Source organism: Canis lupus, chromosome 6, assembly GCF_048164855.1.
Source record: "Canis lupus baileyi chromosome 6, mCanLup2.hap1, whole genome shotgun sequence".
In the NCBI taxonomy this organism is placed as follows: Eukaryota; Metazoa; Chordata; class Mammalia; order Carnivora; family Canidae; genus Canis; species Canis lupus.
The window spans coordinates 42,143,772-42,160,974 of record NC_132843.1 but is presented as its reverse complement, the minus strand read 5'-3'; the positions used below and the strand labels follow the sequence as shown (position 1 = coordinate 42,160,974).

General features: G+C 41.8%; 1 protein-coding gene across 16 annotated transcripts in view; it reads right to left on the bottom strand.

Moving 5' to 3' along the window:
* DNAH14 (dynein axonemal heavy chain 14) overlaps positions 1-17,203 on the bottom strand; it is a 334,169-nt gene that overhangs the window by 15,013 nt on the left and 301,953 nt on the right. For 15 of the 16 annotated variants that reach the window (XM_072830144.1, XM_072830141.1, XM_072830140.1 and 12 more), the window contains 6 exons: positions 16,458-16,560; positions 14,411-14,638; positions 13,018-13,215; positions 10,745-10,944; positions 7,688-7,848; positions 6,656-6,852 (listed from right to left, as the gene is read on the bottom strand). In XM_072830144.1, coding sequence (XP_072686245.1) covers positions 6,656-6,852; positions 7,688-7,848; positions 10,745-10,944; positions 13,018-13,215; positions 14,411-14,638; positions 16,458-16,560 — 1,087 coding nt within the window. The remainder of the gene's footprint in view (positions 1-6,655; positions 6,853-7,687; positions 7,849-10,744; positions 10,945-13,017; positions 13,216-14,410; positions 14,639-16,457; positions 16,561-17,203) is intronic. The other variant, XR_012032771.1, reaches the window with a different exon arrangement.

Genomic DNA, 17,203 nt, shown 5'->3' with positions numbered 1-17,203 from the left:
GACAAAATGAGGAGAAAGGAATATATCCCAAATGAAAGAATAAGACAAAGTCACAGTAAGAGATCTAAGGGAAATGGAGAGAAGTAGCATGCCTGATAGAGAATATAAAGAAATGGTCACACAGATACTAGACATGAGAAAAGGGTGGAGAACTCAGTGAGACCCTCCACAAAGATGGAAAACATAAGAAGAACCAATCAGGGGATCCCTGGGTGGCTCAGCAGTTTAGCGCCTGCCTTTGGCCCAGGGCGTGATCCTGGAGACCCAGGATCGAGTCCCACATCAGGCTCCTAGCATGGAGCCTGCTTCTCCCTCCTCCTGTGTCTCTGCCTCTCTTTCTCTCTCTATGTCTATCATAAATGAATAAAACTTAAAAAAAAAGAACCAACCAGAGATGAAGAACTCAATAAATGAAATAAAAAATACACTAGGGATCCCTGGGTGGCGCAGCGGTTTGGCGCCTGCCTTTGGCCCAGGGCGCGATCCTGGAGACCCGGGATCGAATCCCACATCAGGCTCCCGGTGCATGGAGCCTGCTTCTCCCTCTGCCTATGTCTCTGCCTCTCTCTCTCTCTCTCTCTGGGACTATCATAAATAAATAAAAATTAAAAAAAAATACACTAGATGGAATGAATAGACTAGGGGAAGCAGAAGAATGGATCAGCAACTTGGAGGATAGAGTAATGGAAAGCAATCAAGCTGAGTAAGGGAGAGAGAAAGAGAGAAAAAGAAAAAGAATAGATTCAGGGAACTCAGAGACGCTGTCAAGCACAACAGTTGCATTATAGGAATCCCAGAAGGAGAAGAGACAGAAAAGGGGGGCAGAAAATATATTTGAAGAAATAATAATTGAAAACTTCCTGAATCTGGGGAAGGAAAGAGAAATCCAGATCCTAGAGACACAGAGAGCCCCCAACAAAACCAACCCAAAGAGGTCTGCACCAAGACACAGAGTGAATAAGATGGCCAAAAGTAGTGCTAAAGAGAGAAGTAAGCAGTTACATACAAGGGAAACCCCATTAAGCTATCAGTGGATTTTTCAGCAGAAACTTTGATTACCTCCTTTTGCTCCCTTCTGGCCTGAGAAGTGCTAAAAGCAAAAATCTGTAGCCAAGAATACTCTTTCCAGAAAGGCTATCATTCAGGATAGGACAAAGAAAAACATTCTCCAAACAAAAATGAAACGAATTCATGACTGCTAAACCAGCCCTACAAGAAGTGACAAAGGGGACTCTGAGTGTAAAGGAAAGACCATAAGCAGGAGCAAGAAAAGCAGGAAACACAAAAGAAGTAAAAATAGGTATACATGTAAAAATCTGTCAAGGGATTTACAAAATAAGATCCTCTTATATGTTGCCATATACATAAAGTCATGAAGAGAAGTAAAAATTTAGTGATTTTGGAACAGGCTCAAAATTAAGACACCATCAACTTAATATAGACTTAATATAGATTGCCATACACATAAGATGTTATATACAAAGTGAATGGCAACCACAAATCAAAAACTGCTAACAGAGGGGCACATGGGTGGCTCAGTCGGTTAAGCATGTGACTCTTGATTTCAGCTCAGGTCATGATCTTGGGGTTGTGAATTCGAGCCCCATGTCTGGCTCTGCACTGGGTGTAGAGTCTACTTAAGATTCTATCTCTCCCTCTGCCCCTCCTCCTTGCTCTTTCTATTATAAAAACAAACCCCACAAATGACTGGTAATAGATGTGCAAAAAACAAAGAGAAAGAAATCCAAGTATATCAATAAAGAAAACCAACAAATTGAGAGAAGAGAGCAAGAGAAGATAGGAACAGAGAAGAATTACAGAAACAACCATAAAATGAGTAACAAAATGGCAATAAGTACACACCTATCAGTAATTACTATGAATGTAAATGGACTAAATGCTCCAATGAAAAGACTCAGGGTGGGACACCTGGGTGGCTCAGGGATTGAGTGTCTGCCTTTGGCTCAGGGCGTGATCCTGGAGTCCCAAGATCCAGTCGCACATCAGGCTCCCTGCATGGAGCCTGCTTCTCCTCTCTCTGCCTGTGTCTCTGCCTCTCTCTCTGTGTCTCTCATAAATAAATCAATAAAATATTAAAAAAAAGAAAAGACTCAGGGTGATGGAATGGATAAAAAAGCAAGACCCATCTATATGCTGCCTATAAGAGACTCTTTCACACCTAAAGACACCTGCAGATTGAAAATGAAGGGACATGAAAACATTTATCATACAAATGGAATGGAAAAGAAAGCCAGGGTAACAATTCTTATATCTAATGACACAGACCTTAAGACAAAGACTGTAATGAGACAAAGAAGGACACTATATATTCATAAAGAGGACAATCCTATAAGAAGATATAATAACTAAATATCTATGCACTCGACATGGGAACATCCACATGCATAAAGCAGCTAATAACAAACATGAAGGAAGAAATAGATAATACAATAGTATTAGGGGACTTTAACACCCACTTACATCGGTGGACAGATCATCCAAACAGAAAATCAATAAAGAAACAGTGGCTTTGAAGGACACACTGGACCAGATGATCTAACAGATATATTCACAACATTCCATTCTCAAACAGCAGAATAAACATTGTTTTCAAGTGCACATGGAACATTCTTCAGAGTAGATCACATATTAGGCCACAAAACATGTCTCAACAAATTCAAAGACTGAATCTGTATTCAATCTGACTGTATCTTTCCTGACCACAGTGCTATGAAACTACATATTAACCATAAGAAAAAATCTGGGAAGAACACAAATATATGAAGATTAAATACATGCTACTAAAATATGAATGAGTCAACTGAGAATTCAAGGAAGAAATAAAAAAATACATGGAGACAAATTAAAATGAAAATGTAACAGTCTCAAGTTTTTGGGACACAGCAAAAGCTGTTCTAAGGGGGAAGTTTATAGCAACACAGGCTACCTCAGGAAGTAAGAAAAATCTCAAACAACCTTAACCTTACACCTAAAAGGTGCAGGAAGAAGAAGAACAAATAAAACTCAAAACCAGTAGAAGGAAGGAAATAATAAAGATTAGAGCAGAAATAAATGAACGAGAGATTACAAAAACAATAGAACAGATCGATGAAACCAGGAGATGGATTTTTGTAAAGATCAACAATATTGATTAAACTAGCCCAGACTCTTAAAAAAAAAAAAAAAAAAAAAAAAGCAGAGACAGAGAGAATTCAAGTAATCAAATCAACAAAAGAGGAGAAATAATAACTGGTACCACAAAATTACAAAGGATTATGAGAGAATATTATGTAAAATTATATGCCAATACATTGGACAATCTAGAAGAAATGGATAAATTCCTAGAAACATAGAACCTCCCAAGACTGAATCAAGAAGAATAGAAAATTTCAACTGATTTCTGATTCAATTTAGTTGCTGGTAATTAAATTAAAAAATTCCCAACAAACAAAAGTCCAGGACCCAACAGCTTCTCAGGGGAAATCTACCAAACATTTAATGAAGAGTTAATACCTATTCTTCTCAAACTATTCCAAAAAATACAAGAAGAAAAGCTTCCAAACTCATTCTGGGGGCAGCATTACCTTGATACCAAGACAAGATAAAAACCCCTCTCCCCAACCAAAAAAACAACTACAGGCCAATATCCATGATTAACATAGATGCAAAAATCCTTAACAAAATACTAGCAAACTGAATCCAACAATACATTAAAAAATTATTCACCATGATTGAGTGGGATTTATTCCCAGGCTGCAAGGGTGGTTCAATATTCACAAATCAATCAACGTGATATACCACATCAATAAAAGAAAGGATAAAAGCCATATAATCCTTTCAATAGATGCAGAAAAAACATTTGACAAAGTACAACATCCATTCGTGATTTAAAAAAAAATCCTTGAACAAAGTAGGTTAAGAGTGAACATACCTCAACATAATAAAGGCCATATATGAAAAACCCATAGCTAGCCTCATGCTCAATGGGGAAAACCTGAAAGCTTTTCCTATAAGATCAGGAACAAGACAAGGGTGTCCACTCTCATCATTTTTATTTAACATAGTACTGGAAGCCCTGGCCACAGCAATCAGAAAAGAAATAAACAGTATTCAAACTGGCAAGGAAGAAGCAAAACTTTAATATTTGCAGATGACATGGTGCTATATATAGAACACTGAAGATTCCACCAAAAGAATTGCTTGAACTGATAATTTCAGTAAAGTTATAGGATACAAAATCAACAAAGAAATCCATTGCATTTCTATACACCAATAATGAAGCAGAAGCCCCATTTACAATTGCAGCAAAAATAGTAAAATATCTAGGAATAAACCTAACGAAAGATGTGAAAGACTTGTAGTCTGAAAACTACAAAACACTGATGAAAGAAATTCGAATATGACACAAACAAATGGAAAGATATTCCATGCTCATGGATTGGGAGAACAAATATTGTCAAAATGTCTATACTACCCCAAGGAATCTACAGATTTAAGGCAATTCCTATTAAAATACCAACAGTATTTTTCATAGGACTACAACAAACAATCCTAAAATTTGTATGGAATCCAAATAGCCAAGCAATCTTGAGAAAGAAGAACAAAAGCATAGGTATTACAATCCCAGATTTCAAGATATACAACAAAGCTGTAGGAATCAAAATTGTATGATACTGGCACAAAAACAGAGACATAGATCAGTGGATCAGAATGGAGAACCCACAAGTAAAGTCATAGCTAATGGTCAATTAGTTTTCAACAAAGAAGGAAAGAATATACAATGTGAGACAGTCTTCTCAACAGATGGTGTTGGGAAAACTTGAGAGCAACATGCAGAAAAATGAGTCTGGACCATCTTCTTACACCATACACAAACTCAAAGTGGATTAAAGACCTACATGTGAGATTTGAAGCCATAAAACTACTAGAAGAGAGCACAGACAGTAATATCTCTGACATTAGCTATAGCAGTGTTTTTCTAGATATGTCTCCTGAGGAGAGGGAGACGAAAGCAAAAATAAAGTGTTGGAACTTCATCAAAATAAAAAGCTTCTGTATAGTGAAGGAAACAATCAACAAAACTAAATGGCAACCCATGGAATGGGAGAAGACATTTTCAAATGACATACTTGATAAAGGGTTAGCATCCAAAACATTTTAAGAACTGGTACAACTCAACACCAAAATTAATTCAATTAAAAAATGGGCAGAAGACACAAACAGACATTTCTACAAAGACATGTGGGGGGCATCTAGGTGGCTCTGTTGGTTGAGTGTCTGACTCTTGATTTCAGGTCAGATAGTAGGATCAAGCCCCGTGTTGGGCTCTGTACTTAGCAGGGAGCCTGCTTGAGATTCTCTCTTCCTCTCTCTCTCACTTTCTCTCTCCGTTTCCCCCTCTCCCTGTTTGTGTGCTCTCTCTCTCTTAAATAAATCTGTTGGAAAAAAGAAGACATGCAGATGGCCAACAAACACAAAAAAAGATGCACAACATCACTTATCATCAGGGAGATGCAAATCAAAGCCACAGTGAGACAGCACATCACACCTGTCACAATGGTTAAAATTAAAAACACAAGAAATAACACGTGTTGGAGAGAATGTGGAGAAAAAGGAACCCTTTTACACTGTTGGTGGGAATGCAAACTGGCGCAGCCACTGTGGAAAACAGTATGGAGGTTCCTCAAAACATTAAAAGTAGAATTACTGCATTTCCATTAATTCACTCATGGATATTTACCCCCAAAATACAAAAACACTAATTCAAAAAGATATATGCACCTATGTTTATTGTAGCATTATTTATAATAACCAAGACCAATAAAACTAATAACTCAAGAGTCCTTTGATAGATAAATGGATAAAGAAGATGTAGTATATATACACAATGGAATATTACTCAGCCATAAAAGAGGTTGAAATCTTGCCATTTGCAACAACATGGAGGGAACTAGTGAGTATTATGCTAAGTGAAATAGGTCACAGAAGGACAAGTACCATATGGTTTTGCTCATATGTGGAATTTAAGAAACAAAACAAAACAAAAAGAGACAAATCAAGAAATAGACTCTTTGACGAGCATGCTGCTGGTCAGCAGAGGGGAGGTGGATGGGGGGATGGGGGAAACAGGTGATGCGGATGAAGGAGTGCACCTGTCATGATGAGTCCTGAGTGATGTATAAAATTGTTGAATCACTATCATGTACACCCGAAGCTAATCTAACACTGTATGTCAATTATACGGGAATAAAAATAAAAAGACATGAACATGGTAAAAAAAAAATCAAGACAATACATTAAGATATAGTGATATATAAAATGTGAAGTTTGAGCTTCCTGCCCTACCCACAGGACACGCAAGTCTCCCTTGTGCACAAACAACTCCTAACAGCGGTTGTCTTACATTTTCTTCCGAAACATTTGCTTGTGTGTCTTGAATCTGAAGCATGTATATGTTCTATAACCACATACCTGCACACATAAGTATACAGGTTTTATTATCTTTAAAAAGACGTACAATTTAACAATACATCTTAAATTTGTCTAAGCAGAGTGGCCAAGCTGCCCTCCCAGAGCAAGTAGGTCAGCATGCTCCAGCGGCGACAGGATGTTCCACCACAGCCGGGGGCCAGGGAGCCCGAAGGCAGTGGCTTACCTGCCACAGCATAGGTACTCGAGTATTAAGGAAAGAACCGTAGATTTCCTCCAGTTCCTGGGTGAGAATGATCTCCCCTTTGATTGCAAGTTGAAGGCCTTTCAGAGATGTATGCACAATAAATAACAATTTATCAAATCGTTCAATTTCTTGGCTCAGAAAGGTTAACAAGACGCAGTGGATAAGGGGATCATAGCCTAGATTTAGACAGAGAAAATTATGTATAGTTTTCAGATAAGAGGAGGCTTTACATGAAGGAATATAGGCTCTGGAAATTAAAGGAACCTCCAGACCAGGGATTGAAATGCATTTCCCGCAAAAAAGTCAGTAACTTTTGCAGCCTCTGTGGCTATCCCACCCGCGTTGCTTCTGGAGCGTGAACACAGGTGCCGACATACAAATATGAATGAGCATGGCTGCGTGCCAATCAAGTTTTATTTGTGGGCACTCAAATATGAATTTCATATAATACTTATGTGCCTAAAATATTTTACCATTTTTTATCAACCATTAAAAAAACGTAAAAACCATTTTAGCCTTCAGGCTGTACAGAAACGAATGGCAGCTGGATGTGGCTGCAGTCCCAGCTTGCCGACCTAGTTCAGACTCAACAATAGCACTGACTGCATAGACTAGTGCTCAACATTCGGTTCTCAGATGAACTTTCTTTAGAGGGTTACAATATGAATATTGAAAATTTAATTGGCCAGTTGCCACAGCCCCACCCTTTGGCCTGCCCTGAGTTGTCAGGATCTGAGCCCCACTGCCTGCAGAGCTGCTCCTGGCTGCTCTGTGATAAGGATGATTTCCTCCCTTTTAGTCTTGGGGCCACGACCCTCCTCACCTTCCTCACCCAGCCTCAACAGAAGTAGAGCCACAGCATTGTTTTCTTTTCTGCTTGGAGAGACAAGACAGGTGGGTGGTGCTCCCTCAGGCTTTTTACTTCTGTGGCACCTTTGGGGGGAAATCCACTCTCCCATTCCCTTGGTGGCCGAGTCCTTCCCCGAGGATGCAGCTCACGTCTGTGCTTACCTTGGATACTCTTATAAAGAGATTCCCAAATGGGGCTGGACATGATGCATTTCAAGGTGCTGGGAGTTCCAGCATACTCTTCTTTCTCCACAGACACTGGCAGCCGCTTTAGCATGTCAGATAAAATTTCCATTACTAGTTCATCGTTACTCTGCTCACGACTGCAGAAGAAATTAAGAGGAGAATGAGATACAGGTCTGTTCAATCTGGGAGAGCCCTCTGATCAGCCGCATCTGTAGGCAAACACAGCCTCACGGAACCATGGAACTATGAGATGAAGATACAGAGGAGAAAACTGTCCAATGCATGGCAGATACTGACAAGAAAGTATATATTTTTGAAGTTTTAAGATTTCCTTTTAACTATTCATCCTCTGAATGCGTCTGCACAAAGTGCCAACACTGGACTGAAGAGTAGGCAGGCCACTGGCATGCGCTTGTGGAGGGTCACAGGACTTCAGGTGTGTACTGGCTCATCTGGTGGCATCCTGAGTGGCCATGTGGGTACAGGTGTGGATGGGGCTGTGATGTTAAAGCTGGAGGAACTCTTTGAAACCAGGGCCCAGGGTGGTGACTGCAGCTCCCTACCATTAGTGGAGGAGAAGGAAATGGGACTCAGCACTTTGGCATTCCCACTCTGCTACTCAAAGTACGGACAGGGACTGGCTTTCAACCAATGCCCTGGGACACACACTCAGATGACTGTCGTCCTATAAATTCAGCGGTAGTCTGGAGGCTGCAACCGCACGTAACGTGTTGCTTCTGAGCCAGCTTACCACTCCCATGAAATAGCTGGGGAACCTTAGCTTTTGACGTGTAAGTCGGATTTACTCAGGAGGAATTCATCCAGGGTGGCTTCTGATGTTTTGCAAGATCAAAACATTTCAATAATCAAACATCTCCAAAGGGAAAATGTTTGCTACCACCAAGGTCATTAAATAGGATGGGACAGATCTGTTAAGTCCTGTCACACAGAAAAGTTTCTAATGTTTTGAGTAAAGGCAGCCTAAGTGCAATAATCTTAGCCTCCTGAAATGACTGGAGGGACATATGCTTATGAAAAGCAACCCCTTAACAATCATCTCATCTCTTACTGATGTATTTGTTGGAGACTAAAAGTACAGAATTAATATTTAGAAGTGTAGGATGTGCAGGGAATTTAACCTGCTATTCTGGGGATATACTAGGAGATTTCTAATTACCATCTCCTTCTGTGTGTAGCTTCCCTTCTAATTTGCAAATAGGATATATTCACTCATTCAGGGAAATGGGAGCTCAACTGTGTTTATTTCATGTCAGTGGAATGATCTTGGAAGATATGACCAAAGAGTCAGCCAAAGCCACAGTGAGAATCCAATTGGATATTTTAATATGAATTTTATGGTCCAAAAAGACAGGAAGACCATAAGAGTACAGGATTCCCATGGGTTCAGAGGTTTTAGAGGCAAGTGGAACAAATAACACGAGTATATTAAGAGCCTGTCAGACGGTGGAGGAGGACCAGTCAAGTATCCTCCAGACTGAGAAGCCCAGTGACAGAGTTTTATTTGGGGTAACTTACTGACAGGTAGGAACCTGTGGATGGAAGATCCTGACAGTACGCAAATATTCTCCACAAAATCCGAGCCTCACCCCACAGCTTTTATAGAAGGAGGGGTCTTGTGGTGAGGTCACAGGGTAGTGGTCTAGAGGGGGGTCTGCCTGTGCCTGAGGGAGAACTTTGGGGGCCATAGGTGGAGCTAGTGATGCCAGTACCCTGCAGAGCAAAGAAAATGTCAATCCCGGTCTATGAGTACACAGGCGGTTAGAGCACGTGTCATTGGAACCCGGGATGGGGCAATGTGACTGTCACCTCATAGGGTTTTGGAGTTGTTACCATCTTAGTGACAACTATAATCAGGGTTCAAGGTATCCTCTGAGGGTTGCCAACAAGCATCAATTCATATTGAGGTTTCCATCTCTGTTTTAGCTGATTTGCTTATTGTTTTTTTAGCATCTCTCAACAGGGGAAGACATAGAAGTTGGTATAGATAACGCTAACAGAATCAAAGTCACAATGACAATAGTTTTGTGTTCAGGAATGTGTACATGTTGGTATTGTAATATTTGTGATATTTAAGATATTTGGGGCTCTTAAAACCTGAAGGTCAGCTTTGGGACTCCAATTTAAAACAAATAATTGAGAAATGGGTTTAAATTTATGATTTTAGGTTGAAACCAGCTAAGTTGATATATTTAAAACATAAGAGAGTTTAAGATCCAGCATATTTGTTTAATGAACCCAAGACGAAAGACTTAACTGACATCCCCAAGTTTGCAAAGTCAAGTGGCAGAGCTGGGATTTGAACCCAGAGTCCATGAGGAAGGAAGAGAGGTGAAGCCTGTGTCCTGAGCAGCTCTGAATGAGCACCCTGGAGGGTGTTTCCAAATAGCAGGAACATGCTTTGCTAGGAAGGCCATCATGCCACTGAGGGCTCACACCAGCTAGTGGCCTTGACAAACACAATCTTATAGAATTTGGGTCACATCTGTGAGACCACTTGAACCTCATAATGGCCTTGATGGGTAGAGACAGGCATTGTCTCTATGGACAGATAAACAGTGTGACCTTGGATACAGAGCATTCAAATAAGAGCTCTGAGCAACACAGGCCTCTAAATGCAGAGCTAGCTCCTCTTGACCATGCTGTCCTCTTACTGTGATGGGGATCTTTCCCTGTCCTATAGAAGTAAATATGACATTTCACATTGAAACAAATTTTGTTTAAAAATGCCACACACTGCACAAAGATTTATTGAGTACCCACTACATACTTCGTAATTATATTTCTGTGTGTGTGCACACATGTGCTCCTGTGTGTCTGCTTGTCTGTGTCCTTTGGAGAATTTAGTCTGTATTTTTAGACTGTATTTTATATTTTACACCATATTTTAGACTTATTTGTCCATACGTTCTGCATCAAATCTCTTCAAATTATTAACTTATTCCTTTAATATTTAATTCTTTCATATGAATGTTTAATAATTTCCAACTAAAACTTTTCCTGCTGAGTTCTTACCTGATCATGAGTTTGGCAGTGGTACTTCTTGGTTGCATGGCAATGAGACTGTCGATGAATTTCTGGCCCTGGATCTCCCTGCAGCCTCTTATGACCTCAGGGTGCAGTCCTAGGAGCTCAGGAGAGTCGTCGTCAGGCAAGGACTGGATAGTGTGTATGCAGTCCATTATGCTCCCAAATTTGGGCACTGGCTGATGTATCTGAAAATTTAAGCACTTTGTTAGTTTTTTTTCCCAGAGTGATACCTATTTTCAGGAATGTATGAAGATACTACTTCCCATAAAAGTTATACAGAAGGCTCTTTTTTTTTTTTTTAAAGATTTCATTTATTTATTCATGAGACACACAGGGAGAAAGAGAAGCAGAGACACAGGCAGAGAGAAAAGCAGGCCCCATGCAGGGAGCCTGACGTGGGACTCAATCCCAGGTTTCCAGGATCAGGCTCTGGGCTGAGGGCAGTGCTAAACTGCTGATCCACCTGGAGTGCCTGGCTCTTCTTATTTCTTATGTCAAAAGCTACCTCTGGGATGACTGTATTTGTAAAGTGAAGTTGTATGATATGCACAATAACTTCCTTGTTGGGAAAAGAGACTTTAAAAGCTAGGCTGATTCTGACTACCTATTGCCTCTGTGAGCTGTACCCACAGAGAGTGGATGCAATCAAGCCTTTAGCCATTTTACTGGGGTAAAAACTAAAGAAGGAATGTGACAGTGATCTTAAGAATCATTCTGACCCTTTGGGAGGTGGAGGATGGGCAAAATAGGTGAAGATGGGTAAAAGGTACAAAATTCCAGTAATAAAATAAATAATAAAATTTTAAGAAATTGACAAGCTACTTAATGGGCACGGGAGAGCTTTCTTCCTGTCTACCAGCTGCATCTTCCTGTGATTAGCTCTGAGTACTGCTTTCTAAGGCTGACTCTCAGACTTTCGTCTAATTGGGAGACAATGTGCCTTCAAAACCCTATTCAGTGCTAACAATGAACATGACTCTGCTGGTTTAAAATAAGTCCAACCACTTCTTTGACACCATCCCTTTGAAACATGGAGCCGCCTTCTCTCCTTGAATGGAGGCTGCCTGCTGTTGGCTTCTATTGACAGAACATGGAGCAGAGGGGACAATGTGTGACCCTGGGGATGAGGCCATAAATGGTACTATAGCTTCTTTTCTCTCTGGTGGTTCGGTTGCTCTGGGGGTCACCAGTTGCACAGCCCCAATTCTCTGACATCCCCCACATCTAGCTGGTGGTCAAAGAGCCACCCCCAGCGCTGCCACCAGGGCACAGGACATTCCAGCAGCCCTAAGGTCCCAGGTGTTGAGGCTTTGGGCCAACAATCCTGTGAGCAGGCTGGGGAGTGGCTTTTCATGCCCCAGTTAAGCCCTTACGCCCTGCAGCCCCATCACTCTCTGGGGGGCCCTGAACCACCACCACACAACTGAGCTGTCCCTGGGATACATGCTGGTACGGTTTTATTGGAGAACATTACAAATCAATTCACAAGAAACTCAGTTTAAAAATGAAATGTAGGGATCCCTGGGTGGCGCGGCGGTTTGGCGCCTGCCTTTGGCCCAGGGCGCGATCCTGGAGACCCGGGATCGAATCCCACGTCGGGCTCCCGGTGCATGGAGCCTGCTTCTCCCTCTGCCTCTGTCTCTGCCTCTCTCTCTCTCTCTGACTATCATAAATAAATAAAAAAATTAAAAAAAAAAAAAATAAATAAAAATAAAAATGAAATGTATCTGCTTGGGTTGAAAGGGATAGAGACAGTAAAACTTGAAGAGGATGTCAGACCGCTGTAAAACTGCAAAAAGGAAGCTGCTGAAGAAATGGTTTAGCTATAGACATGGGCCCCTTTTTACAGAGTTGGAAGGGTGGTGCAGAGGGCGGAACCAAGAGCCCGGTGCTCAGACACAGGGACCTCTGAGTGCTCCTGGGAAGTAAGACTGGGTCTCAGGCCTGGAGCTGGTAATCCGATAGGATCACATTTCTGGGGACTCATGGCCATTGTGGGCCTTCCGTTTGGGTCTCTTCGTAGGGACACGTAAATCAGAATAATCCAAGGGACAGAAGTCATGTCCAGGTCTTCTGGCCTTGAGAGTGCAGATGGATAGATGAAATGTCAACTGCTAGATTAATGGTAAGTTATTTCTGTAATGCTAGAAGTTAATAAAAGTATTGGAAGTGAGCATTATGGTTTCTTTAAGGGCAGATTCTAAATAATGCAACAACATTTAGATAACCAAGTAGTGTAAGGAAATACATGTTCTTACCTCATCACTGGAGAAACTGAAGTCATCCCTCAGCACGTCAGGATTACAATATTTGTAGAGAAGGGTGTTCAAACATCGCCGGTCCCAGGTGTCAGTCACCAGGCCCCCATAAATCACCTCCCCAAACAGGTAGCGCAGGGTCGGCCACGAAATACTGGACCGGGTGCTCAGGGCATTCTCCAACATCTTTATGGCAACCTTTAAAAAATCCACTTGTTTTTATTATTTCAGAATGTGTTTGCAGCTCACTTTGATGTTTTAACATAAAATTAACAATTCTCAATCAGCCACGTATATTTTCTCTTTAAAAATACAGTTGACCCGTGAATAACAATGCATTTGAGTTATGTGGGTCCCTGTATATGTGGGGTTTTTCACAGTCCTGTAAATGTATTTTCTCAATATCATTTTCTTTTCTGGAGCTGACTTCATTATAAGGAAACAGTGTATTATACACACAACATTCGGAACAGGTGTTCATTGAGTGTCCACTGCTCAGTCAGGCTTCCAGTCAGCAGTCAGCTGTCAGGAAAGCTTTGGGGAGTCAGAAGCTATATATATATAGATTTTAACCACACAGGGGGTCAGTGCCCCTATTCCCTGCATTTCCAGGGTCACTGTATCTGGAAATAGCAAGATAGCTTGCAGAGGTGTAATGGCCGCTTGTGAAAGCTGAGCGGCCTGTTGAGGATGTGGAAGAGGTGGAAGGTGCCCGTCCAGAGCAGATGTAGGGCGGGTGCAAGGCGGGTCTCAGGGGCAGATGCCCAGCGGCAGAATCAAGATTATGCTCAGAGTTTGTTGGTATTTGCTCTGACCTGGGGGAAATGTAAGCAGCTGTTACCACGTTTCCTTCAGCAGTAAGAAAATACCCTGCAAAGTCCACAGAAGGCTCTAGACCGAGACCAGTGAGTTGTGTGTTTCCCCCACCCGTGGGTCAATGCAAGCTCTTACTGCCGACACATTTGCAGAGAGGTTCCTGACAGCCTCACCTCAGGTCAACTAGTTGGCCTCAAAGAAAGCCCCCTGGAACAGTTCCCCGTGTCTGCTCTCCCCTGGCTGCACCCTGCCCTCGTCCCACTGTCCCCGACCCTCCCCCACTTCCTCTCCCTTTCTTGATCCTGCTTTTTTCTTTTTTGGCCCAGGGAACAAAGAGCCCGAGAGGTCGCCAGCTTGCCCACCAGAGTAAATGCTGTACATCTGTAGGTGGGGGCTGTGACCTGTTTCCAGAAAAGTTGCCTTCAAGGCCCCTTCTCAACACTGGCCCTTGTCATGTGGTCACAGAGTTCACTCTCTTACCATGAAAATACTCAGTGTCTGTGTAGACAGACACTAGGCAATTTGAATCATACTATGATTCATTTGTTACTGTTTATTTTGAAGACATCACACTTACCTCCAAGTCTGAAGAACTAAATTTATAAGCAATATTCCAGCCCAATATTCCATAATTTTTTCTTTCATTGATCAGAGCATTGAAAAAACACAGGCTGAATAGAAGTTTTTTCCACCACGGTCCACAGTCAGGTTTTTCAAATATCTCTTCTGTTACCTCTCCACTCCCACTATATCCAAATGTCTGAAGTAAATTACTTTTCAGTCCTGGGGGATTTTCCACTGTGATCTTTAAGAGAGGTAATGATAGCATGTGAGCAACAGATGCAGGCACAAGGTCCAGGGAGATGCTTGCCTACATTGCTCTGGTACAAGAACTGGGAGGAGTGCCACTGTTTGCAAGAGTCAGTGGCAAGTAAAAAATCCTGAGTTATTCTTTTTTTAATTTGAAAGTTTCTGTTAAAAGATTGTACCAGATTTCCTGTTCCAATTCAGATCTTAAAATGAAAAGTTTAACACTGTCATAAAAGCACTTCTATTGGCTCTAAGTACAGTATCCTGGAAAGTGTGGCAGTGAAGAGCTACTGTAGTGGCCACATGGCTGTGACAAAGGTGGTGCTGCATGGCCTTGGAGAGCAGTAGACTCGGGGTGCCCAGGACAGGAGACAGAAGAACAAGGGGGCTGACACATCTGTCTCATCAGCACTGATACTAACTTGGTGTATTACCCAATTGTTCTGCTGGCATTAAAAATCCTTTTGGTTGACTTCTTAACTAGGGTGATCACAGTGATGAGGGGCAGAGGTGAGGTGGGGAGATCCAGCTGCAGGGGCTTTTTAGAGTGTGGCTGTTAACTCTGAAACTAAAAGATTTGAAATGTTCCCCTACTTGCACATTTACACATATATATACACAGACATACATGCACACACACAAATTCACATATAAGAGTCGTGTGGGTCTGTATGCAGGACATATGGATGTGTTATGCACACGAACATGATGTTTCTGGATCAAGGATAGGCTGATGTGTATGCACAGAGAGGCTTACAGTGCTCCCCCATGCTCCGGTTCCCCATGGGGTGACACAGGCAGAGCCAGAGCATGTGTAGAGTGCATCTGTGCCCCAGAACAGGTACTCAAGGGATGAAACTCGGTGCTCATATAGAATGGCTGGCAGAGCAGCCCCTCCTTCTTCCAGAGATAGACAAGCAGGAAGATGTTTGCTCTGGAATGTTCTGGAATGCAAACAAATTCTCTCTGGGGAGACAGGAGCAGGTGCCTGGGTTTTCATGATTCCTGGAGTGTGAGCGAACGGCTCTGAGCCTTTCCATCCCCTGCATGCAGACACATGACCATGGAAAGAGCCTAGGAGAGCAGATATTCTCTCCTTCCAGGGCCCCATTATCTTTCAACATCTTTCAATGCAGATTGCCTGCAATTTTTGTGGAGAAAGCCCTGACTGCAGAAATGAGGAAATGTTCAGAGAGTTTTGTATCATGGTTGATTCTCTGGAGACTCTTGCTCATGTCTGCTCTCTGTGAGGAGCTATGTATAAAGGGAAAGGCAGGAGGGAGAAGGGAGAGAGAGACAGGGAAAGAGAAGCTGTTATCTTGTGGAAGAAAGCTGCTAACATCTGAACTGAGGGAGCATTTTGCTAATTAGAGCAACGGATCTACGGGAGGTGAAAGTTCCTCCAAGCTCTTTCTCTGTCTTGCCCTGCCACCCTTTGGTCTCCATCCCTAACACCTGCTTTCAACTTGCTTCTGCTAGAGCCTTTCCAGAAAACATGCTGTGGGGTGCTTTGGGGAGCAGAAACAGGAAAGGCTGGAGAAGAAGACTGAGAGGATAACTCAGATCCCACATTCTGGTTTATGGCTCTTGGAAGTCTCAACATCCTCATTGGAGGAAATGTCCATCAAACTCTCAATTACTTGGAAGCAAGGATCTCATCTACTACCTGAGCATCTTTCCTGGCCCACAGGTCAGGGCTGAGCTAGAGTAGAAAGTCAAGCACTCTTCGGAATTCGGAATCATGAATGCAAGTTAGTTTACACTCAAACAGTGCTCCTCAGTCAGCATCAAGCTCTGTTCTATTCTGTCCTTACCTTCAAACTCTTTTGAAGAATAGGAATTGGGAAAGAACTGTCTGATTTTGAGCTCAACCACAGCCGGAACTCAGGGTCTATTGTCACATCTGGGCTATTAAATCTGCAAAATACAAAATTTATAAATATTTTAGTGTAAAAATTTTTGTTAAAGATTTTATTTATTTGAGAGAGAGAAAGAGAGAGCGAGCGAGTACACTAGGGGGAGGAGGGGCAGAGGAGAAGCAGACTCCCCTCTGAGCAGGGAGCCCGATGGGGCTTGATCCCCGAACCCTGAGGTCATGACCTGAGCCAAAATCAAGAGTTGGATACTCAATCAATGGAGCCACCCAGTTGCACCTCTTTTTCTTAAAATAAAAGTATTATGCTGTACCTGTCTGTAGCCTGCTGTTTTTCCTCTTAACAATGTTTGAACATATTTTCTTAACTCTTACATGTAAGAAATTTGCTTCACATTTCTCTCTCCCACAGTAGGCTGCTAGGTGGCAGTCTTAAACACTTACAGGCTTGATTTGACAAAGAAGTATGAATTTCTCTTAATTACACTCTGATTATATAGAATTTTTTTTTATACATTGTTAATTACTCTTATTAAGTTTCTGAAATTCTGTTCTGGAGAATGTTCTTCCAATTTCTGTTTTTAGAATGATACATGACTATCTGCCATTCTATTGTTACTCTATCTTAATACACTTTGGAAGGTTAATAGGATGTCTATCTGGTCCAGACTGTGTCCTTGGTCTCTA